The 15,541-nt window shown below is 32.9% G+C and overlaps 1 protein-coding gene across 2 annotated transcripts in view; it reads right to left on the bottom strand.

Annotated features, from left to right (window-relative positions):
• The window catches only part of LOC132719482 (U4/U6 small nuclear ribonucleoprotein Prp3-like), a 45,606-nt gene that overhangs the window by 14,610 nt on the left and 15,455 nt on the right, over positions 1 to 15,541 (bottom strand). For both annotated transcript variants that reach the window (XM_060703251.1, XM_060703252.1), the window contains exons 6-16: positions 9,722 to 9,882; positions 8,979 to 8,999; positions 8,519 to 8,612; positions 8,067 to 8,164; positions 6,633 to 6,720; positions 5,681 to 5,782; positions 5,048 to 5,109; positions 4,264 to 4,355; positions 3,838 to 3,981; positions 3,431 to 3,530; positions 525 to 638 (exon numbers count right to left, since the gene is read on the bottom strand). In XM_060703251.1, the coding sequence (XP_060559234.1) occupies positions 525 to 638; positions 3,431 to 3,530; positions 3,838 to 3,981; positions 4,264 to 4,355; positions 5,048 to 5,109; positions 5,681 to 5,782; positions 6,633 to 6,720; positions 8,067 to 8,164; positions 8,519 to 8,612; positions 8,979 to 8,999; positions 9,722 to 9,882 (1,076 nt within the window). The remainder of the gene's footprint in view (positions 1 to 524; positions 639 to 3,430; positions 3,531 to 3,837; positions 3,982 to 4,263; positions 4,356 to 5,047; positions 5,110 to 5,680; positions 5,783 to 6,632; positions 6,721 to 8,066; positions 8,165 to 8,518; positions 8,613 to 8,978; positions 9,000 to 9,721; positions 9,883 to 15,541) is intronic.

The raw sequence follows: 15,541 nt of genomic DNA, 5'->3' as shown, positions 1-15,541 counted from the left end.
GCACAACAAAGGACAGAGGGGAACCACAACTGCTAACTAGGAGCATGTTGTGCTCGGGTGAGCTCAAAAAACAGGTAAAATGTGGTACCTGTAAACTGCTATCTCAAGAAGGATCACTAAAGCACATCAAATGTATGTGCCCAGGTGAGCTAAAATAAGGTAATTTCAGGTACCTATAAAGTTAATAAACTGCTATGTTTTGGGAAATCACATAAGCTCACTATAAGTATGCTATGCTCAGGTGAGCTAAAAAAAGGTAAAATCTGGTACCAATAAACTGCAAAATGAATGGGGATCACTAAAGCACACTAAATGTATGTTGTGCCTAGGTGAGCTAAAAACAGGTAAAATCTGGTACTTATAAAATACTATGTGAAGGGAAATCACATAAGCTCACCATGAGTATGCTGTGCTTAGATGAGCTAAAAATAGGTAAAATCAGGTACCCATAAACTGATATGTGAAGGGGTATCACTACAAAACACTAGGAATATGCAGTGCTCGGGTGAGCTAAAAACAGGTACCTATAAACTGCTATGTGGACACCTAATGAAGTGTCCTCCTTTATTTTTGATATCTTCTTTTCTCTCCTCTGTTCTTTCGTTAATTTTCTGGCTGCATTTGCCTCTTCATGAGCTCTGAAAACATGGACATAAAAAAATGATGTTAAAAAATCAGACACACAAGAACTTTTATGTGTCAATAATTAGCTCATTTTGTTGATGTGATGAAGTAAAAAGAAAGAAAGAAAGAACAGGTTTTTCCCTTATATATCTTATCAAATAACAAGAGGGCCATGATGGCCCTGAGGTCGCTCACCTGTATATAGCCCCCCCCCCCCCCAACGTTGCAGGGCCAATTTAACTTAAGGGCTTTTATTTGCACAAACTTGGTAGACACCCATAAGAAGATGTTTCATGCTAAACATCTAAGGTCTAAGTCGTTGGGTTTCTTAAAAAGATTTTTTTAAGTTTTTTCTTTACACATACATTCAAAAACAATCACATACCTGGGGCAGGGCCAGTTTTGACCCCAGGGCTTTTATTTGAACTAGAGCTGTCATTGATTCAGTGCAAAGCATATCAACGATATATCGATATCAAGTGACTAAAATCAACAATACACCGATATATCGATAATATCCTATACTCACTTGTCTGTCATTCACTTCCATACCTGTTTCAATGATTTCAGTCAAAAACATGTTCTGTACAGTGTCTTGTCCACTGCATGATTTTTTCCAGACAATATTTTTTGTCACCATTGCTATGAAATAATTCCACTATATAACAAAAGCATAACATTAGATATAAATTACTGCTTCTGTATATATTTTGGGTGAATTTTATAATTTCTAGACATTTAATTTATAAGTCAAAAGTATCGATTTTTTAAAATGTGTATCGATTATTGATCGGCAAAAAAATATCAACGATACATCAATATTGTCGATATCGATGACAGCTCTAGTTTTTTCAAAGAAGATTTTAAGTTTTTGCTATACACATATAAAGAAAATCAATGACCCCCGGGGCGGGGCCAATTTTGACCCCAGGTCTTTTATTTGAACAAACTTTGTAGACACTCACTAAAAGATGTTTCATGCTTAATATCTTAACTCTAGCTATTTGGGTTTTTTCAAAGAAGATTTTTTAAGTTTTGGCTATACACATATAAGGAAAATCAATGACCCCCGGGGCGGTGCCAATTTTGACCCCAGGGCTTTTATTTGAACAACTTGGTAGACACCTATTAGAACATGTTTGATGCTAAATATCTTAGCCATAGCTCTTTGAGTTCTTTAAAAAAACATTTTTAAAGTTTTTACTATATGCATATAGGGAAAATCAATGACCCCCCTGGGGCGGGGCCAATTTTGACCCCAGGGCTTTTATTTGAACAAACTTAGTAGACACTTATTAGAACATGTCTTTCATGCTAAATATCTTAGCTCTAACTCTTTTGCTTCTTTAAAAGAAGATTTTTTAAGTTTTTACTATATGCATATAGGGAAAATCAATGACCCCTGGGGCGGGGCCAATTTTGACCCCAGAGCTTTTATTTGAACAAACTTGGTAGACACCTATTAGAACATGTTTGTTGCTCAATATCTTAGCCATAGCTCTTTGAGTTCTTTAAAAGAAGATTTTTTAAGTTTTTACTATATACATATAGGGAAAATCAATGACCCCCGGGGCGGGGCCAATTTTGATCCCAGGGCTTTTATTTGAACAAACTTGGTAGACACCCATTAGAACATGTTTCATGCTAAATATCTTGGCTCTAGCTCTTTGGGTTCTTTAAAAGAAGATTTTTTTAAGTTTTTGCTATATGCATATAGGGAATATCAATGACCCCCCGGGCGGGGCCAATTTTGACCCCAGGGCTTTTATTTGAACAAACTTGGTAGACACCCATAAGAACACGTTTCATGCTAAATATCTTAGCTCTGGCTCTTTGGGTTCTTTAAAAGAAGATTTTTTAAGTTTTTACTATATGCATATAGGGAAAATCAATGACCCCCCCGGGGCGGGGCCAATTTTGACCCCAGGGCTTTTATTTGAACAAACTTGGTAGACACTCACTAGAAGATGTTTCATGCCAAATATCTAAGCTCTAGCTCTTATGGTTTTTTAAAAGAAGATATTTAAAGTTTTTTCTTTCGGTTGCCATGGCAACCAGAGTTCTGCATGGAATTAAATTCTTTGAACAATTTTTAAAGGTGACCACCAAAGGAACATTCCTGTGAAGTTTGGATGAAATTGGCTTAGTGGTTTATGAGGAGATGTCATTTAAAGTAAAAGTTTACGGACGGACGCCGGACGAAAAGAGATCACAAAAGCTCACCCTGTCACTTTGTGACAGGTGAGCTAAAAACCAATATACATGTATGAGCCTAATTTCTTAGGCAGTGAATTTTTCAATGCGAATAAAAGATTTTACATGGTCTGAATAGAATAATTCATGTACGTATTACCATACATAAGTTGTAGCCCTATGATTATTTGACACCTTTGATCTCAAAATATTTTTCACACCTTTTCTGGCATCTTGTTAACTATTTGTAAACATTTATAGCTGAGGAAGACGTCAGGTGCCCTTCCGTGCATTATTTCAGGCACGAATGGGTACCTGAGTAGAACCACCGACGTTCTGTAAGCTAGCTTGCTCACATTAGAGAATCCAAATTCCCTGTCGGGATTCGAACCCACAGCGGTGAGGGGCAAGTGGTTTGAAGTCAATGACCTTTACCACTCGGCCATTGACGCCCCAGATTTGGAGATACCAACTTGCAAAAACTTAACCAAAGTGAGATGTCAATGTCAACATGAATACAACAGCTTTCCCTATTCTTCAATTATGATTGTGTGCAATGAGCTAAAACAAATTAGAGAGCAGCGAAATAAGCTTAAGGGTAAGCGAGTCTTACTTTTGTCTTTTGGCCATCTGTGCTCGAACATGGGCTTCAACCTTAGTAGGATCCTGAACGGCCTCTGAACCAAGCACCCGCATCAGGTTGGCCATTCTCACTGAAAAAGTTTGTGTTTCAGATAAAAGTTTTAAATACACACATACTGTAACAAAATGAAGAATATCAAACCTTCAGAAGATAAATTCATTCAGAAAAGTTAAATTATTTCCATTTTCACTTTCAGTTATGTTGAATTCATAACTTTTGATTCTCATATATATTTCACTAACATTTATTTTCAAGACACTCTTTAACTCACTAAATTTAATCTTTTGCAAAAGTTTAAAAGTAAAAAGATAAGAAAATGAATGGTTAAGAAGAAATACAAATCAATTTAGCATAATAACACAATGACAAAATCAAACCTTTGGGTTCCATAGGCGGGGCTAAACCAAGTCGTATTTTCTCCTGAAGTTCTTTCTGAGCCTCTGTCCTGTTTTGTCGCCGTAATTTTTTTCGTTCTGCAGCAGTCAGATACACAGGAACAGCCGGGGGCTTATCTGGCTCGGCTAAATAAAGAAATTTTTAGACTGGTTAAATAATTTCATATCAAAATTAATTCAAAGTAATAAAAGCCTGGTTCAAGCCCTTTCAACAAAATCAGACTGGTTTTGAACATAACTTTTATAAATAGACTGGTTTTAAGTAAATAAACAAAAAATAGACTGGTTACTGAATATTTTACAAACTTTCTGATATATTCACCTTCTAAATAACAACAGACTGGTTCAAGACTTTAGCTTAACAGACGGATAATTTCATCTTTTCATGAATCTATGCTAAAAATTTACCTGGAGGTTTCATTTGAATTGGATGCTCCACAAGATGAGTTACACCCTCCAATCGGGCTTTCAAATCCTCATTCTCCGAAAGAGCATCATACCTTCACAATAGATATAAACTTATTATCATTTTACATACTATAATTAGTAATAAGTTGCATCATTATTTTGTGTGGCAAAACTCCATGACAATTGAGCTCAGATATCGAATCTATGATTCAGAAATAATCAGAAATTAATAGTCAGCAGGGATCCACTTAAAAACCCTAAAAAAGTGTCCCCTTCCTCAAGGGACAAAATATTCTGGTTCAACAGCATACATGTAGGGGGAACAACAAACAGTCAAACTTTGTTCGGATACCCTGTGGTGGGAAGTGTGATTTTCACTTTATTTCTGCCAGAGGTGTGATTTTTACTATATTTCTGCTGGAGGACCCAGAAATCAGGTTCCAGCGATCGGTGTTCGAGTGATCGCAGGTAGAAAAATACATATTATATAGGAATTTTGCCTGGACTGGGCGATGAGTTCGAGTGAATGGATGTATTCGAGCAATCCGAGTTCGAGCAAATGAAGTTCAACAGTTGCTGTATAATTATTGACAAAATCTGAATCAAAGAACTTTAAAAATATTATATGCATCTAATTGAAAGTCTATTATCTAATTGATATATCCATTACACAAACTCGAGTACTTGATGAAAGGCCAAATATACCTGGTTACCATAACCAATAAATAAATTATTTATGTTATAATGTGCGTAAAGAAAATGAAGAACAATTTGAATAGCTTACGAGTCAATTTGTCTCAAAATATAGGCATCCCACCATTCTATGTCTGGAATTTCTCCTTCAACCTTAAAAAATAACAATCCAATTATACCATAAAACTTTCAGTCATATAAGTACTATAACAAAATAGCCATACAAAGATGATAAAGTTAATCTATTATTGTAAAGGACACAATAACTTTATTAAAACATTTACTATGATCATCCTTGAGTAAAATATATTAATCACAGAAATTTATCAAAATCTATGAAATATTCACTGAATACAAAAAATGTATGTCTAATATGAACAAGTGTCAAGAAGACAGGACACGAGGCCTATCGATTTAAGTGCCTGTCTCTCAAGAAACTAACATGCGTTCCACATTTGTCGTAAACATAATACCACTTTTTCGCGAACATAATTCAACACGAAAGAATTATGGTAATGTGTTTGCCTCTAAACCAATGAACATGGGTTCAACTTTGGTTGTGAACATAAATCCACTTTAGTCTTGATCAAAATTCCACTTTAGTCGTGAACACGATGCCATTTTATTTTTACGAACATAATTCCACTTTTCCATTTTCAACATAATGTAACACAAAGAACTATTCACTTAAACCTTTATCACAATATAAAAAATTAAGACATACCAGTTCCTTCTTCGGTGCTATGGTTGCGAGTTTCGCAGCAGACGCAATCCCAGTTTTCTTGGCAGCATGGCTAATCTCACTCTGTAATCTGTCTAGTTGTGCCTATTTTTAGAAAATTACATCATCATTATGTCATTCTGTTACTAAATATAGCATTACTTTGTTTCAGTTTCATAATGGTGCAAATTGTTCAGAATTTTGTTTCGTTACTTAATATAGCATTAATAAGTTTAACTTTCATAAAGGGTGACCTTTGAAATTTATTTGGAATTTTATTTCATATCTTGACACTCTTCTGTTATACATATAGGGAGATTAAAAAATTCATCAACAAGCTTTATCTTCTGCACAGAGTAAGTAAAAATCTAAGCTACATAAAATAAACCACTGCTATCAAATGAATACATTAAAATGAAAGCTATGGAAAGTCATTACTGTAACAAATACAATACAAGTTATAGAAAGCAGATTTTCTAATATTAGTAATTAAAGCTATGGAAAGCCATAACTGTAAAGTTCATAAATCAAAAGTTTGTTTGTTTGGTAGGCATATACGTCACACCAACACAGTATGGGTCATATGATGACGTACGACTTCCAAACGGGCACTTGAGTAGAACCACTAATGTTCCGTAAGTTAGCACATGACAGAATTAAGTCTCTGCCTGGATCTGATTGGCAATTGGTTTGAAGTCAATGACCATTACCACTCGGCAACAGATGCTCCTTAATCAAAAGCCATTAATGTAATGTTCATAATAAAAGTTATGGAAAGCCATACTGTATTGCTCATAAAACATGTAATGGTCATAATGAAAGCTATGGAAAGCCATTACTGTATTGTTAATAAAACATGTAATGGTCATAATGAAAGCTATGGAAAGGCATTACTGTATTGTTTATGAAACAAGTCATTAATGTAATGGTCATAATGAAAGATATGGAAACTCACCTTTGTCCTCAATCTCTGTGCTAGTTGTTCGAACTTTCCTCTTTCATGGAAACGGAAGCCTCTTTTTTGCCTCTGCGCACCCATTAAACTGTTATATGATAAACATTAAAATTTTGAACAATAAATTTTGTAACTAAAAGTCACATGACTAAAGACAAGTATCACAAATCTTCAAAAAAAAAATAAAACTTTCAAAAATATAATTGCATTCAAATTTGAGAAAATAAGTAAAATAAATCCAGAATTTGAGAAATTGAATTATTTTTATCACAAAACTTCTTTTTGTGAATAGACTAACTCTGGAATTAATAATATTTGGATTTTTCCCAGCTAATAATGTAGGTACAAACAAACTTTTACAGTTAAAGCCTCGAAAATAAGCAAAACAGGTTGATTAATCTATTGTGGCGGGTAGTGCACCGTGAAGCTTTAACGGTAAAAGTTATTTTATACCTAGATAAGCTGGGAAAAACACACATTTGCCGAGTTCTGGATAACGTCTATTGACAAATCCAAAAATTTACTCTACTGTAAATTTAAAAACAACTTGTCATTAAATTCTACCCTTGCATGATTCGCCTACATTTCATAATTCAAAATGTCTGAAATTTTTAATTTGCCGACTTTTGGACATGCAGAAATATCCACTTATACAGAATGGCATACATAAAGTTATACATTTGCATACTATATATTGAATAAGTGCAATGGAAATTTCATACAGAAGCATTCCTAAGATAACAAGTGTAGAAATATTGGCAAGAGGACAAACTGACTCCAGTACCCATAGTTAAGGTTTTCCTCAGCGAAGGGAAATAAGCTACACAGTTTCAATCTTCAGTGTTAATTGAGTTGCTCCCCTTGGCAAAATAATTATTTATCACTCTGTATTTCCCTATATTAAATGCACATTTTTTTGTCCTTAAATGTTGCCCAATACTTCATCTTGGTGATATTCTTTTCCAATACAAAACTGTATGGAAAATTTATCTTCCTGAAGCTGGTGCTATGGGGCATAAGAAAACGTTGCACTTTTAGATAAACCAAACTATGTCTTCAATTTTTACATTTTGTTAACATGGCTCATAACGGATCTCCACTGGTCCTGATTTTATTTTTAGAAATTAAAATGTCCCAATTTTAAAGACCAATTCTTACCTAACACGCGGATCAAAATATTAGAATTTTAAAGACCAGATCTTACCTAACACGAGGATCAAAATATTTGAAATTTAGAGACCAGATCTTACCTAACACGCGGATCAAAATATTTGAATTTTAAAGACCAGATCTTACCTAACACGAAGATAAAAATATTTGAATTTTAAAGACCAGATCTTACCTAACACGCGGATCAAAATATTTGAATTTTAAAGACCAGATCTTACCTAACACGCGGATCAAAATATTAGAATTTTAAAGACCAGATCTTACCTAACACGAGGATCAAAATATTTGGACGCGCTGATCTCTTCCGGTGGTGCGTCTATTAAACCTTTAAACTGTTCTCGTCTTTTAGCTCGAATGTTTGCCTATAAATAGATATAATAATAAGTTAATGCATAAATAACAAGTTTTGCTTGTTTTCAAGGTAAATTCATATAACTATCACAACATTTCTTTGAGACTTACCTGTAATCACCAATAAAATTTTTGGTGGGTGGTGGTTTGTAAACTGTCTATTTTTTTTACCGGCACTATGCATGTCATTAAATCATTTTCAAGCATATTTGCAGCAAATTTAAGCACTTTTTAAGCACTTTTTTAAGAGAGTAATCAAATTCAAGGACTTTTAAGCAATTTTTTTATAATTTTAAAGCACTTTTTAAGAAAGGGACTCAAATTTAAGCATTGTTTAAGACTGTATAAATGAAAATAGTCAGTACCTTTAATGTAGGCGCATGATGGGTCAGGGTAATGGCTTGCCCAGTCTTTGCATCAATGGTTCGCCCCTCGCTGTCCAAAATCAGTGGTGTCGGACTGAAAAAAAAGAAAGACAACGGCCTCTGTTAACCTCTGTAATACAGGAGATAAAAAGTGACGGAACCTAAGCCCGTCATATTAGATATTTACAGAGAACAGGTGTGTGAAGTTTCAACATTCTCCCTTCTGTAGTTTTCAAGATGGTAAATTGCACGCAAAAATTTTAAACGGTTACACTGACCAAATGGACAGTACAATAGCTCACCCTGTTCACTAAAAATCAATTATAAGCTTCATTTATCAATAGCTCTGAAAGTGTAACTCAAAATAAATTACAATTTTATAGTGAAATTTTCAAAGGGATTCTTTCAGAAACTTAAAATTGCTGCATAATCTTTCATCATAAATTAAATTCATACTTACTTTGAAGATGGAGTCGATTTTCTGGAAGAACAAAATATAAAAGGATTGTTAGAGTAAAATGACCAACAGTGTACAAAATAATCAACAAAATTACAAAATAAACATATTAAGTTTTCAGACAAACATATGCAAATGAATACAAATCAAATTTGGAATAACTCTGCCATAAAATATTATCAAACTTACAAAATATATTATGTGCCACAGGAACTTGGGTGAAAAATAGTTCAAAGAAGGGTTTCCATGATTGTTGACATATCCTTTTATCCTTCTACAAATGTAGAAGTTGGGCACACACAAAAAAATTTGCCTCCAATACCAAATTATACCAACTACTTAAAATGCATAAGAAGTAAATGATATATATATTATTTTATTTCATTTATATGGCCGACTAGTAACTTTTTGGAAATTCAACGGTAAAATATGAAAACATACGTTCTTACAAGGGCTTAATGGGTCATTAAGAAATTCAACAAAATTTAAGATTAAATAAGAAAACATAATTATTCCAGGGGTTGAAAAGGCCTTTCAGAAATTCAGCATAATTGCGTAACTAAGAAAACATACATTAATTCAGGGGTTGTAAAGTCCTTTTAAAAATTCAACAAAATTTTGTCATTAGGATAACATACAATTTTCTAGGGGCTTACGGGTCTTTAAGAAATACAAAAAAAAAAACTAGTTCTATATCACCCTTTTTTCTTCGAAAAAGGCGGGTGACAATTCAAGGCAAAACTTACGTTTGAGCTTCGACAGCTTTCTCGCCTAATGATTTGACGGGCGGCATTCCCTTCATAGGTGCTGGTAGTCCAGTTAGACTGGCCATTCGTGCCTGAATCTGTGCCTGTAACTCATTTGCTCTTTTTGCCTTTTCTTTGGCATCATTCATGAACTTTTGGGCCTGAAAATTAAAAAACATCAAAAATTTGAGAACCAAAAACACACAAAAAAAAAAAAAAAAAAAAAGGCTGAAGAGAGGCCTTTTACCTAGCATGATAGTAAAAAAAAATTATTTGCCACATTTTATCTGAGTGTCTTCATTCTGGGGGGAAAAAATCTGGCAATATACATGTGTTATCATTCTGAAAATACAAAATGTGTTATCATTCTGAAAATCCAAAATGTGTTATCATTCTGAAAATATAAAATGTGTTATCATTCTGAAAATATAAAATGTGTTATCATTCTGAAAATACAAAATGTGTTATCATTCTGAAAATACAAAATGTGTTATCATTCTGAAAATACAAAATGTGTTATCATTCTGGAAATAAATCACACCAGTGTAGAAGGTCAGTAATTATCACACATAGACATATTTATAGACCATTAGAAAACACAATTTGTGCATTTTGATCAGACTGTTTTACCATTAAAATTTTATGGACAAGCTTGACAAGTCGCGGTGGTTTTGGTGGTTTTTACCCCCAGATCACATCTATGAGTAAGCCACATTGAAATAATCAGAGCACAGTTCAGCCAACACATCGTTCTTTGAACTGGCCTGCCAAGTAATTTACTAGAACCAGTTCAGTTGCCTGGAACTGATAACTTCTGTACATGCTATTGCACAGGTTCAGTTAGAGAGGATTTGATGTCCAATCACAAAGAAAAATGACATTCACCATCCAGCCCCGAGTTACATGTTTCACATTTTTCCCAGGCCTAAGCTTTATCTGACAGTCATAGGTTCTTGCCCATTATATAATGGGTGTCAAAAATAGTTAGTATAATCTTTGCTTTTAATTGTTATGTTCATCAAAAGTAGACAAAATATATATATAAACTAAATATTATAACTTTAGTGCAAGTTTAAAGAAGTGTACATATATATCTAAAACACATCTGCTATTACAAAGTATGTTAAATTAAAGTTTTATTCCTGAAACTAATAAATATACCTCTCTGTTTGGAATAAAATTAAACTTTTGTACATTTTTATTACCTCCCTTTATATTCAGTTTTCTATTATGCATATCAATAATTGATTTTAGTTTATTATTTATTTATTTTTACTATCCATACTTCAAACCAACATCTTTAATAGACAAACCCATATCTGGACGAAACAATTAATCACAGATTTATTTGATGCTTATATTTATATGAAAATTGAAGTACTGTTGTGGGGTAAAAAAGACACATGCTTTCATACCTCAAGAAGTACCAGTTTCTATTTTTCATAAATAATTTTTGTAGTACAAAGGTTAATTGTTAGGTCTTTGAACCAAACTTTGATTAGGACAGATCAAAATTTAAACCAAACTTTGTTTAGGACGGGTCAAAATATTAAACCAAACTTTGTTTAGGACACTTCAAAATTTCAAACCAAACTTTGTTTAGGACAGGTCAAAAAATTTAAAAATACACATAAGTTATCATTTTCACATGAAACTTTCTGGATTTGTCACAACGAACATCTTCATGGTCTACTCAAATTTGTTCTTATAAAAATAATGTGATGCAAAATAATCTTATCTTGACCTTTTTCATGAAACCACGGAAATAAGTACTCAACGAATAATAATGCTTTTGCACAAACAACTGAAAACAAAATGAATTTCCTTACTCTAAAAATTATCAAAATTACCTTATAACTAATTTCAAACTATTTCCCAAAATTAACATTGTGATCATCAAATGTAGAATAGTACAGTCTACTGAATAGATTTTATCCAGACACGGGTGCCCCCACCGCGCCACTGTTCTGTCAATCTTTTTACTAAGTCAAGGGAAATAACTCTACAAAAATTTGATAAATCCACAAGCGAAACCCCAGGTGCAAATCTAAAATATGCTGAGCAACCTGCCCATAAGGTTTAATGACTATGTCAAATCCAAGTTGAAAATTGCAAAATTTTCTAAGTGAAGGGCAATAACTCTAAAAATACTAAATAAATCCAGACGAAAATACCTGGTGCACAACTGCACATGCTGATCAATATTTCTGTAAAGATACATAACTCTAGGTCAAATACTTTTTGAGTTACGTGCGACACATGTTGAAAGTTGCCAAATTATACTAAGTCAAGGGCAATAACTCTGAAAATACTAAAAATATCCAGATGAAAATACCCAGGTGCACAACTACATATGCTGATCAACATTCCTGTAAAGTTTCATGACTCTAGGTAAAATTCTTTTCGAGTTACGTGCGACACAAGTTGAAAATTGCAAAATTTTACTAAGTCAAGGGCAATAACTCTGAAAATACTAAAAATATCCAGAAGAAAATACCCAGGTGCACAACTACACATGCTGATCAACATTCCTGTAAAGTTTCATGACTCTAGGTCAAATATTTTTTGAGTTACATGCGACACAAGGCTGAAAATTGCAAAATTTTACTAAGTCAAGGGCAATAACTCTGAAAATACTTAATATATCCAGACGAAAATACCCAGGTGCACAACTAAACATGCTGATCAGCATTCCTGTAAAGTTTCATGACTCTAGGTCAAAAACTTTTTGAGTTACATGCGACACAAGTTGAAAATTGCAAAATTTTACAAAGTCAAGGGCAATAACTCTGAAAATACTAAAAATATCCAGATGAAAATACCCAGGTGCACAACTACACATGCTGATCAACATTCCTGTAAAGTTTCATGACTCTAGGTCAAATACTTTTTGAGTTACATGCGACACAAAAGTGAACGGACGGACGGACAGACAAGGGTAAATCTAAATGCCCGCCACTAACGTCACACCGTACAATCAAATGGGCAGACAGCTGTTCCAGCGTCCACAGCTGTACCAGTATATACATGTTTGTGCGGGGAATACAATTGACGTACGATAAGTATTCATCTATATTTAACATATCCGAACTGTGTTCGAGTAAATCAATGTTATGGATTCATAGTCAACATCCAAAGAAGCATGCTAACAAATTTCTGGCCATGTGCAAGCTTTACTTCACATGAATTTAGACTGAAAAGAACCACACTATCTAATGAGATGCGGTATTTTTAGTTTGAAGTCACAAAAACTTATATTTTCTCATGATAATTAATCCTTTTTTCATATGATTCGTAAACGTCAACATTTTGTCATTAAATATTCTAAACCATACCTTCAAAAAAGCTTTTCTGTTAAAGTTATAAGGTATTTAAGTTTGAGTGTCATCAAAATTTTAGTAACGTCATCAGCTGTTCGCCTCTTTTTAACGCTAACATCGACAGCAATTCATCGGCAAGGATGAATAACGCTGAAAACTGTTCAAAGAAACAATTTTCAGCGCTTTTGTCCTACAATCACTAGGAAAAAGTAAAACTTTTTTGTTCATTTAAAATATTACTTTATTCATGATACTTTCTAATTATATCATTTTTATTATTACTTTCTATCATTTGGTGTATCTTAGCTGAGAGGCCTATATCTCCATTAACTGCACTGTATTTCAATATTGATATTGTTCATATGAATAAATGAGTGAGTGAATGAATGAATGAATTAATTAATAAATGAACGAATGAATGAACAAGCGAACAAATGATGCAATATTCGTATATTTTAAAACAAATTGTCTGTAGAAAGTATATGAGTTGTAATATTCTAAAAATTACATAATATTATACATTCATTTTTCCTCCTATGCATGTCCTGTTGTTGTTGTTGTTTTCAATTTCAGAAGGCTACATTGGAAATTAGATATATATGATTGTTATTGTATGTTAATAATGTATAACTTTCTTTAAATAAAGATAATTATTATTTTTATTATTATTATTATTATTTTAATTATTATTATTATTATTATTATTATTATTATATAAAAAGGAAGCAATATCTATTAATATGTTTCTGAAATGTTAAATTCAAAGAAAGTAAAGACAAATTTAACGCAAATTTATAAGCCTAAAAACATGAAATTTTATTTTTTCACATAAAAAACATGAGCACTAAAACATAAATATTAATAAAATATAACCAAGAAATATAGGAGAAATACATTGAAAATCATATGTCTTTTCAATTTTGGGTCAATTTTTTCACTTTTAAAATATTCTGGAAAAACGGAGCAAGTTAATGATCGAAAATTTTGCATGTAAGTTATTAGTATAGATCTACATCAAATAGAGAAATAATCTCAAAAATTATTTCCAGTCCCGTCATGTCAAAAAACCTTAGTGGAGTCCCTTTAATAGGTTTTTCTACCGTTTTATATTGAAATACGGTGCGGTAAATGGAGATCAAGGTCTCTAACCTAAGATATAACAAATAATAGAAAGTAATAATAAAAAGAATATAATTAGAAAGTATCATGAATAAAGTAATATTCTTAATTCACAAAAAAGTTTTACTCTTTCCTAGTTACTGTAGGACAAAAGCGCTGTGGTAAATACATGTAATTGTTTCTTTGAACAGCTTTCAGCGTTATTCGTTCATGCCGATAAATTGCTGTCGATGTTATCATTAAAAAGAGGCGAACAGCTGATAACGTTACTAAAATTTTGATGACACACAAAGTTAAATACCTTATAACTTTAACAGAAAAGCTTTTTTGAAGGTATGGTTTTGAATGTTTAATGACAAATTGTTGACGTTAACGAATCATATGAAAAAAGGATTAATTATCATGAGAAAATATATGTTTTTGTGACTTCAAACTAAAAATACCGCATCTCATCGGATAGTGTGGTTCTTTTCAGTCTAAATTCATGTAAAGTAAAGCTTGCACAGGACCAGAAATTTATTAGCATGCTCCTTTGGATGTTGACTATGAATCCATAACATTGATTTACTCGAATACAGTTGGGATATGTTAAAAATAGATGAATACCTTCCGTACGTCAAATGTATTCCCCGCGCCGACATGTATATACTGGTACAGCTGTGGACGCTGGAACAGCTGTCTGCCCATTTGATTGTACGGTGTGAACGTGGGGGCACAAAAACCCAATTTATACTTAATTCCTAGCTGGGAAAACCCCAAAACTTACATGATTCCCCAAGATAAGTTTATTCAGCCCTTTTGCATGGGCATTAAAAATAATTATTTGACTTATGACTATATAGTTATAAATTATCCCAACCCTGACAAATACAATAAATGTACCATATTTATAACTTTTCCCTTGTTATAAAAAGACAATCAAAACTAGTTCAAGCAACCTTATATTAAATAACTAATCAGTATTTTAAAGACTTATTTAACAAATTTTAAATACAGACTCGCTACTTGCTATTAGATTAACTTTTATAATGTTTTATTACCTCCCTTAATAATCAGGTTTCTCCTTTATGTTACCATAATTATACTAAAGAATAGTTGTATATTTTCCTATTATTTATTTATTTTTACTATTCATACTTCGAACCAATATCTTTAACCCTTTACCTCATATATACGCGAAACAACGCACTTTCCACCCCCCCCCTTTTAAGCAAAAATGTCCCATTTGGGCCCTAAACACATGTTTTTCGTTTGAGAAATGTTGCTAAAAAAAGTGAGCACTTTTCGGCGCCGCCCCCCATCCAAAAGATACATTAGTGGGTTGCCAGAAGGGGGATATGCCCCCTCATCGCCAAGAGAATTTTGGACTTGTGAGAGGCTA

Source organism: Ruditapes philippinarum, unplaced genomic scaffold, assembly GCF_026571515.1.
Source record: "Ruditapes philippinarum isolate M1 unplaced genomic scaffold, ASM2657151v2 ctg5859_1_1_1_1, whole genome shotgun sequence".
Classification (NCBI taxonomy): Eukaryota; Metazoa; Mollusca; class Bivalvia; order Venerida; family Veneridae; genus Ruditapes; species Ruditapes philippinarum.
This window is presented reverse-complemented; position numbering and strand designations above follow the sequence as displayed.